The sequence below is a fragment of the Crinia signifera genome, chromosome 5 (genome assembly GCF_055691185.1).
Source record: "Crinia signifera chromosome 5, ASM5569118v1, whole genome shotgun sequence".
Lineage (NCBI taxonomy): Eukaryota > Metazoa > Chordata > Amphibia > Anura > Myobatrachidae > Crinia > Crinia signifera.
Window position 1 is genome coordinate 243,871,059 of NC_139221.1, and position 10,508 is coordinate 243,881,566.

General features: G+C 46.2%; 1 protein-coding gene across 1 annotated transcript; it reads left to right on the forward strand.

Moving 5' to 3' along the window:
• The first annotated feature begins 7,711 nt into the window (after nucleotides 1-7,711).
• Nucleotides 7,712-9,837, forward strand: LOC146080967 (transketolase-like protein 2). Its single transcript, XM_083188748.1, has one exon. It carries the CDS (start codon nucleotides 7,766-7,768, stop codon nucleotides 9,641-9,643), a length of 1,878 nt encoding a protein of 625 aa, XP_083044874.1. The 5' UTR covers nucleotides 7,712-7,765; the 3' UTR covers nucleotides 9,644-9,837.
• Nucleotides 9,838-10,508: the final 671 nt, after the last annotated feature.

Genomic DNA, 10,508 nt, shown 5'->3' on the forward strand with positions numbered 1-10,508 from the left:
TCAGAAGTAGGTGTCTAAATTGTCGAGGAGACTGAAGATGAAGTAGAGGAAGGGAAGAACAGGGCAGGAGCACAGGTGAGGTAAAGAGGTAGGGTGAGTACGTGAGGAAGGAGGACCCTACTCAGATGTGAATGAGGGACAATGGGGCAGATGTATTAAGCCTGGCGAAGAGATAAAATGGAGAAAAAGTGGAAGGAGATAATGCACCAGCCAATCAGCAGTGTTTTAAATATGACAGTTGGAAGTTGATTGGCTGCTGTGTTATCTCCTTCCACTCTATCTCCAGTTTATCTCTTCGCTAGGCTTAATACATCTGCCCCAATATTCCAACACAGATAGCTCACAGAAATTCAATAGAAATTGTTTAAAAAAATTCAGAAATATTTCCCTGTGAGAACTACTTAAATTTAATCTATTGGTTTGAAAATGTGAGAAAATGTGAGAAACTGTAACCTGCTTGATGCAGGTTTCACAGACATACTGTACCTGACTACTTCTTCAGAAGAATAATATCTAGAGGGTTTATTTACTAATATAGGAGTTCTGTTGAAGAGGTGATGTTGCTATGGAAAATCAATCAGATTAAGGGGGGAATTTACTAAAATGGGAATTAGACTTCACATGTGATGTTGCTATGGGCAGCCAATCAGATCCTGTCTAATATCTTCTAGAGGGTGCTAAATAAATAAGAAGTAGATTCCGATTGGTTGCCCATAGCAACATCACATGTAAAGTCTAATTCATATCTTAGTAAATTTCCCCCTCTATCTATTATCTTCAATAGAACTCTTGTGTTCATTCTGTTTTGTGTGACATCTTGAGAAGAAGTAGGCAATGATGTACACTATATGAAGAATACTGTTCAAACCACACAATTGGCTTCAGGAGCTAATAGCTGCAATATAGTCTTCCTGACGGTTAGGATAAGGTGAAGTTAAATCCTCCATAAAATAGATAAAAGCTGACTTAAGGTGCCCACACACTAGAACGATTTTTGGGCCGATTGGTCGATTTCCGATAAATCGGCCGATATATCATCCGATGTTTACCGATAATCGGTCGAAAATCTGGCGAAAATCGGCCGATATCGGTCCGATGCGCAGTCCGTGGATCTTTAGCTGAATCTTCTGATCTTACGTGCTGCATGAAAGATCAGAAGATTTAACAAAAGATCCATAGGAACGCACACGGGGTCTTAAAATCTTTGGTAAAGATGTGCGCTCGCCTGAAATCTTTTGTCCAGGGCGGAAAAAAGATTTCAAGGCTAATTTATGCGCACATCTTTCGATCGCAGATCTTTCTAGTGTGTGGGCACCTTTACAGTAACAGATAAACCTCCAATCAAGGAAATAAATATGTCAATACTTACTGAATCCCAAGCAGAGTCATAGCTTATTAGTAGTGATGGGCTTCATAAACCTCAATGGCTGAACTCTCTTAACTCACTATGGTACATTCAAGTAGAGCAGCCATCAGATTGATGAATACTAATAATTGTGACAATAATCAAATATATTCCTCATACTGTAGGTTAGTGGTTCGTTCTGTATCATCATTAAGTTCTAATTAGTCAGCACATCATTGATAGGTCACTGCACTGTGCTACCGGCCTTTTATACAATGTGATTATTTTTAGCATAACTTCCCTTTCATGCCTAATATTATTAAGTCATAAATTACATTCTGAATAACTAAAACAGAAATGGTAAAATATGTCTATTACAATCAGCTCAAAACAGCAGCCAGAAGCAAAGACAAACAAGGAAAATCATTGTAAACATCCAATGAAGGTCATTTTCCTACAAATCCTATTCACTGGGGGCTTTCAAACTTGTCTTGCCTCGTTCCATGTTTGGTTACTGTAATGCTGCTGACAGACATTGTTATACTGTACTACTTTCTAAATAAAGCAATGCATTTAAACGCATTGTCAGAATGTTCTCATTTATATATTGAATGGCTATACATAATTTTCTATATTAAATGTTTGTTTTTTTCAGTACATTATTATTATTATTATTATTATTATTATTATTATTAGGATTTTATCAAAAATTAGTTATTGGACCAACTAATAAACATCAATTTCATCAGTTAAGGAGTGAAGTATTTTAAGGGTGAATATGTTCTTAATCTGCATTATGCCCTCACATTAAAGGGATGCCCTTCAGATTCTGAGTTCATTATGGTGAAACTTTCCAAAGTTAATCATAAACTGTCTCACCGCTCCAGAATTAGTTGCGGATAGAAACGGTGCTTGAGAAGTCAGAACGGAACGATAAAGCTTCCATAAAGGGCAAGCTATAGTCATTTTAAACTGTAAAATTGCCCCATTTGCAGATCACTGGCTGCTGTCATTTGTCCCTGAGAATGTCATATCCAATGTTGTAAAGCAATAAGAGGAACAAATGATTTTGCAAGTGTAATGGCATCCTATTTTTTTTCCAGTGTGTCTCATCTGCAAAAGCAATCAGGAAACACAAACCCACAGAGGGAATTTCAACCCTGCTTTCTTTTGAGTGTTTTCTGCCTTTAATCAGGTCTTGATTAAATCTGACACGGAAGGTTTAGCACTTATACCTGAAACTGAACAAACAAAACAAAAAACTTCTATATCTATGTTTCCATGGGATATCTTTCCATTGTGCGTTTGTTTACTTCTCTAAATTCCAGATTTTTTTCAGTAGGGATAGGAAAAAAGAGAATGGAAGGTTCTAGCGCGGAATAACAAACAGGGCCGGCGCCACCACTAGGCAAATCTAGGCATTTGCCTAGGGCGCCGGCCACTGGAGGGCGGCATTTTGCCCCCCGTGCCGCGGGGGTACCTGTCCTGCGGCGCTGTGTATTTAAAGCTGGCGGCAGAGGCAGCGAGGGGTCCCTGCAGTCAATAAGAAATAACGAGCGCTATCCGCCGGGCTATGCGGAAGCGCTTCTGTTGTGAAAACACTGTCCGCACGCTGATTGGCTGAGATTCAGCCAATCAGCGTGCGGCCAGTGTTTTCGCAACAGAAGTGTTTTCGCCTAGCCCGGCGGATAGCGCTCGTTGACTGCAGGGACCCCTCTCTGCCACCGCCGCCAGCTTTAAATACACAGCGCCGCAGGACAGGTACCCCCCCTCCCCCGGCACCGGGGTGCCCACACCCCGACTCGCCTGGGGCGCTCCGGTGCCTTGCACCGGCCCTGATAACAAAAGCCAATATCTACTACTCTGGTTGAGTCTCAATTGCCTAGTGTACTCTCCTGGAATGGAAGGGAGTCTCACAAAAATAAGGTGGCCCTCCCAGCCTCCCAGGACAGCAGGCAAGTGTCCATTTTGTCTGCTCAGGCCCACTCACCCCATGAAGTGGGTAGGTAGACAAGATGCGCGTTAATGTCAACATTGTAAAGCGGAGGGCTGCGGCTCCAATTTATTTATTTATTTATTAACAGTTTCTTATATAGCGCACACATATTCCGCAGCGCTTTACAGAGTATAGTTCAACATTCACATCAGTTCCAGCCCCAGAGGAGCTTACAATCTATATTTACTACCCAGAGGCGTAGGGAGGGCGGAGCCAGTGGAGCATACGCTCTGGGCACCGAAGTGGCGCAGGGCACCGCCCCCCCTCCGCAAATTAGCCGGGAGTCCGCTGTCACGCTGCTCTCACTCTTAGACAGCCCAGCAGCGTGCGCCCGTAGTCCCGAATCCCTGCGGCAGCAGCAGCCCGCACACACACATCCGGGGAGGGCACTTCCCTGGCCACACTCCGCCTCACTGCCAGGGTCACTTAGTGTATGGTGGTGACTCACGCACTCACCGCCCTGATCAGTTCCATTCCCAGGCTTGCTGCGGGATATATTACTCAGGTGATAGGGCGCACAAAGCAGCCCTGCCTAGCATCAGAGCCCAAGTATATACAAGGTCACCTGCTACTGTCATACTAATTACCCTGCTCACCCGAACCCGGTCCCTGGAAAAAAGGTGACGTCAAGGGTCACGCACCCACCGCACGTCACTCTTCTCCATGGCCTCTTCTGCTGCTGCTGCTCGGGCCGGCTCCCGTGCAGCGCTGCACAGCATAAATCAGGAGTGAACTCCTCCCTACACACAGACAGTCACCCCATCCTCCCTGGATGCATCAGTGTCATCAACATCACTCCTTCCCAAGTGTTGGCTGTAGCCTGGAGGAGGAGGCTGACTTTCTGCTGCCACCTGTTGCTGTGCGCTGTCTCAAGGACCAGGTGGATGCTATTTTTTAAATAAAGATATTAAATAACCATGATGGGAATAATCATGGGGTTTGGGGAATGGGTTGGGGGGGGGCTTTCTGCAGTACCCCTTGGTAACAAACTATTCAGTCCCTCTTGGCAATGAGTTATTTAGTCCCCCTGGGCAACGAGCTATTTTAGTCCCCCTTGGCAATGAGCACTTTTAGCCCCCCTCCCTTGGTAACAAGCAATTTTAGTCCCCCTTGGCATGGAGCTATTTCAGCCCCCCTTGGCAATGTGCTATTTCAGTCCCCCTTGGCAATAAGCATGACGTCCCTTGGCATCGAGCATGAAGCCCCTGGCATCGAGCATGAAATTCCTAGCAATGAGCATGTAGGTAAGTGGCACTTATGTGTCAAATGTGTAATGGGCATTACGGTTTGTTATATAGTATGTAATGGGCATTACGGTTTGTTATATAGTATGTAATGGGCATCATGTGTGGCCTTATGTGTAATGGGTATTACAAAGTTTGCTAAAATGTGCAATGGGCATTACGGTGGGTGGTATAATGTTAGGCCTTTTTCACCACGCAAGAGCCCTGCCTATTACAAATGGGGGGGGGGCACGCGAAACATGCCCCTGCTCCGGGCACCGTGGCACCTAGCTACACCACTGTCCCTACCCCATGTACACACACACACATTCTATGGTTAATTTTGTTGGGAACCAATTAGCCTACCAGTATATTTTTGGATTGTCTGGGGAAACCGGAGGAAACCCATGCAAGTATGAGGAGAATATACAAACTCTGCACAGTTAGAGCCATGGTGGGAATCAAACCCATCTCAGTGCTGTGAGGCAGTATTGCTAACCATTACACCATCCATACTGCCCCAATGATGCTTTGCATCTCTTCCCCTGGACTGCCTCCTCCAGGCCCCCTTCCAGAGGGAACAGTCATTAGAGATGTTCTGTATGTATGTAAGTATGTTCTGAGCAAAATGTCATGCAAAACAAAGCATTTTTTCTGTGCTCTCTGAATCTATATGTGATAGTTCTTGTTGTTTTCTCTACATGTTGTAGGGAACAGGAACATTTTGGACTCACAATTCATAAATTGTTTGATATCAAAAGTCTCTCCATTAACATATGAAGTAACACTATAATATCAGCTATATTCAACGTATGTTTACAGGTCAGACAAATTGACTTACCGGGCCAAATGTAATAGGGTGAGAGTTTCAGAAAGTGAGAGATTTTGGGAGAGTTTTCCCATTCTTTTTTAAAGCAGCAATCGACTACATGGAAAAATCAACCAGGTTTTGCAGTGTAATTGATTGCCGCTTTAAAAAGAATGGGAAAACTCTCCCAAAATCTCTCACTTTCTGAAACTCTCACCCTATTACATTTGACCCACCGTGTCTAATAATCATCTAGCCACTATCTATGAAACAAAATGTGGTGGCACAGAAATCAGCAGTGGGCCATTATTTATGTAGCCAGGACAGTGGCAAACATGGTATACCAACATCGATATGATATACAGTCAGTTAGTTGACAAGTCTAGGTCAACAGTCACTGGATCGACCACTAATAAGACTAACACCTCGAAATGATCGACATATAATAGGTCAGCATTGACAGAAGGTTTGACACGGTTCCCGCACTTCACGGAGACCGTGTTGGAGTGACGTGGTATCGGGTGCCAGAGCCATGTCCTCCCTGTCTCTGCCTACCTGTACCAGCAGCGGCGTAACTATAGCACCACAGCCCCCGCCACCGCGGGGGGGCGCTGTGCATGTGGGGGCGCCGGGGGCTGCGGTGCTATAGTTAAACCCCCCCCTCAAACCCCCACGTCCTGGCGGCTCAGTTCTTCTGCTGAGGACCACCACAAAATGGCCGCCCCCATATAGCACACAGTTCTCTGAAACTGTCTGCTGTATGGGGGCGGCCATTTTCTGGTGGTCCTCAGCAGAAGAACGGAGCCGCCGGGACAAGCGCGATAGGTAAGGCTGTGGGGGATTGAGGGGGGGTTTGCATGGGCGGCGGGGCAGCAGGGTAGGGGTGCTTGGCGGGGCGACGGCGGGGGGGCGCCCAAAACGTAGTTACGTCACTGTGTACCAGCAAGATTAGTGCACACTCACACTTCTCTGATCCAGGCTATACACGGCACGCAGCTTCCATCAGTGGCCCCTGCAGAGAACGGTAGCGCTGAAGTGGGAGTTGAACCCGTATTCGGCGCGGTCCATCCTGACAGATGGAGCCTATTGGTTTCAGACCTCATCCAATAGAACAAGCTTCCGTAGCATAAATTGTGTGTGTGGGAAATTCCATTAGGGTCATACTACAGTGCTAGACTTTCAAGGGTATTATGCCACAATAAAGAAGGATTGTCCGATTTAACACTGCACTGACTGCTTGCACTGCCCAGTATCTGATTTACATCAGAGGGATTTCAACAGTCGGGTACACTAAGTGAGGATTCTTTATCATTTTATTATGTCTTGTTATATGTCAGTATGTGTGGTTTTATTTCGCAACTATTTTAAGAATTAACCCAATAAAGATTATGTTTTATGAGTAAGTTCTCTTTTGGTGCACCAGCTCAAGACACTCTTTTCTGTCCCCTATATTGCTAATCGCTAAGTGTCAACGGAAGCAAACCCTCAAATGCATCACATCAATTGATTAAAAAAGCAATAAGAGGGTCCACTCTATACAGACTGTCATTTCTGTGCGACTGACAAAACCCTTATTTCTATTTTGGTCCTGGTTTTAGAAATTCAGGGGTCAAAAAACATAGGGGATCCCCAGAATTTCTAAAACCAGCACCAGGCTCAAGGGCCGGTCCTGGTTCTCATAATACAGGGGACAAAATGAGTCCCCCGTATTTGACAATCAGCACCAGAACAGCCAACATGCCAAAACATTCATCCCTGTGGCTGGTCAGGCCCGAAGGAGTGGGGACCCCTTTATCCTAACCAGTGTATGTGATTCCTTGTCTTTAAACATATTTATAATATGTATATATATAAAAGAATATATATATATGTAACCTCTGTATGAGGTTAGATACTGCTATTTACTCGATGGACCAAATATTTTGGGTGCCGGACGGGGTCCCAACAGTCGGGATCCTGACAGTCATTTACCCGACGTCTGTATCCCGACAGTCAAAACCTTGACACTCGGGGTCCTGACAGCCACCGGCTATTCTCCCTTGTGGGGTCCACGAACCCAATAGTGGGAAAATAGAATAGGTGGCGAGCGTAGTGAGCCACCGTGCCTGCAGTATGGCGAGCGCAGTGAGCATGCAAGGGGCTTTGTTGCCCTCGCCATGCTGCCTGAGTCCGGCCAGTCAGGATCCCGACATCGGGCTAATGACTGTCAGGATCCTGACTGTCAGAACCCTATACCACACCCGAATGTTTCCTTTGTTTGCTAAATGAAACTGAAAGCATGTTTCAAACATGGTGTGGGGTGGAGAGTTTGTGGGCTAAAAACTGTTGGTACAGCTGCACGCACTGTATAGAACGCAGGACCGGTGGGAAAAGACCCTCAGCCACATCGCAGCATGGACACCTACCAGAAACCGGAGGACAAGGACCTGCAGGCCCTCAGGGACCTTGCCAACCGGCTTAGGATCCACTCCATCAAGGCAACGTGTGCATCAAACTCGGGGCATCCCACATCCTGCTGCAGTGCTGCCGAAATATTGTCTGTCCTTTTCTTCAACACCATGAAATATGATGCGGCTGACCCCGGCAATGTCAACAATGACCGTTTTGTACTCTCCAAGGGTCATGCTGCTCCCATCCTGTATGCTGCATGGACAGAAGCCGGATTTATCAAGGAATCTGAACTTCTCAACTTGAGGAAGATTGACTGTGACTTGGAGGGTCACCCTACTCCGAAATTGCCCTTTGTGGATGTTGCCACCGGTTCGTTAGGACAAGGTCTGGGAGCATCCTGTGGCATGGCTTACACCGGGAAATACTTTGACAAAGCCAGTTACCGTGTGTTTTGTCTCCTGGGTGATGGAGAATCCTCTGAAGGGGCAGTGTGGGAAGCCATGGCCTTCGCGTCACACTACAAGTTAGACAATCTTGTTGCTGTGTTTGATGTCAACCGTCTGGGCCAGAGCGAGGCTGCCCCTCTCCAGCATCAGACGGATATATACAAGAAGAGATGTGAAGCATTTGGGTGGAACACCTATGTAGTCGATGGGCATGACGTGGAAGAGCTGTGCTGTGCACTGTGGCAAGCTGCCACCGTGAAGGACAAACCCACAGCAATCATTGCAAAGACTTACAAAGGAAAAGGCATTTCCGGGGTCGAAAACCAGGATAACTGGCATGGGAAACCTATGCCAAAAGACAAAGTAGAATCCATCATTAATGAGATCCAAAATCAGATCCAGACCAACAAGAAGTTGATACCTGCGGCACCTGTCAGAGATGCCCCCGAGGTCAGCATTGCGGACATTAAGATGCCAACCCCTCCAAGTTACAAAGTTGGCGACAAGATTGCAACACGTAAAGCTTACGGCCTGGCTCTGGCTAAACTGGGCAATGCCAACAGCAGGGTAATTGCCCTGGATGGCGACACCAAAAATTCAACTTTTTCTGACATCTTCAAGAACGAGCATCCTGACCGTTTCATTGAGTGCTTCATTGCTGAGCAGAACATGGTGAGCGTTGCGATGGGCTGCGCAACCCGTAACCGCACCGTGGCTTTCGCCAGCACGTTTGCTGCCTTCCTATCTAGGGCTTACGATCACATTCGAATGGGGGCTATTTCTCAGTCCAATGTTAACCTTTGTGGTTCCCACTGCGGAGTATCTATTGGTGAGGATGGACCCTCTCAGATGGCTCTGGAAGATATTGCCATGTTCCGTGCAGTGCCATCCTCTACAGTCTTCTATCCCAGTGATGGCGTGTCCACAGAACATGCAGTGAGTCTGGCCGCCAACACTCCGGGCATATGCTTCATTCGAACCAGCCGGCCAGACACTGAGATCCTCTATTCTCCTGATGAGAAGTTTGTAATAGGTCAAGCAAAGGTGGTACGTCAGAGTGATTCGGACAGGGTCACCGTCATCGGTGCAGGCGTCACCCTGCATGAGGCACTGGCAGCTGCAGATGAACTTGCCAAACAAGGCATCAATATCCGTGTGATTGATCCATTTACCATCAAACCTCTGGATGCAGCGACCATAGTGTCCAGCGGTAGAGCTACTGGAGGGCACATAATTACTGTAGAGGACCACTACAAAGAAGGTGGCATTGGAGAGGCTGTGGCCTCAGCTGTCGCTGGAGAACCTGGATTTATAGTTCGGAGCCTCGCCGTCCGCGGTGTACCTCGCAGTGGGAAGCCAGGAGAGTTACTGGAAATGTTTGGCATCAGCGCTAAATGCATTGTGGAAGCTGTGAAATCCACATTTGCTAACTAATCTGACCAGTAACATTCTGCCGGAGGGGCAGATCACTCACAGTACTGTCATACAGTTGAATAATGTTGGCACAGTTAATTCCTAATGTTAACCTGTTACGTTGATACCCATGCACTGATTCATTCCTTCTGTTGTGTGACACTAGCTGCCGTCTGTGTCTATTCCATTTGTGTCTTCATGTTCTGTCATTCTCAGCACTTGGCAATAAAATTTAAACTGACAAAAAAAAAAAAAAAAAAAAAACTGTTGGTACTTGTTTCCTAGCACGGCGCCCATCATATACCATGCCATACTGTATGCGATGGTATGCGATGCAATGCGATGCAATATTCGGGTAAATAACCCGGAATGTACAATTAAATATCACATAGCATCGCATGCCATACATGTAAAGTAATCCGCGTCCCCTCGCCATGCTTCGGGCTCGGTGGCTCGCTATGCTCGCCACACTATCTAAAATCAACTCCACGCCGACGTGGATAGTGGGGGTATGAAAAAGTCAGAGGACGCATACCGCCACCCCCGTTGATAGTGGGGGTGGCGTTGACAATGTCGGCACATTTCACATTGTAAGCACCCATCAGGGTGCTTGTACAATTAAAAATCGCATCGCATGCCGTTATATTGCATGCGATGTGATGCACTACGATCAAAATCGGGGGCGCCGTGCTAGGAAATAAGTACCAAACTGTCACAGCTCAAGTGAAAGTAAAAACTGTCAAACCACATTTTACCTAGTAAGAATATATTTTAGAATGACTTAAATGCTTTAAAAATAACTAGTAGAGGGAACAATCAGTATTGGCAATGAAGATAAAGGACTAATGCTGAAAAGCTGTAAGACAATGTATAGTGTGGATAGTCT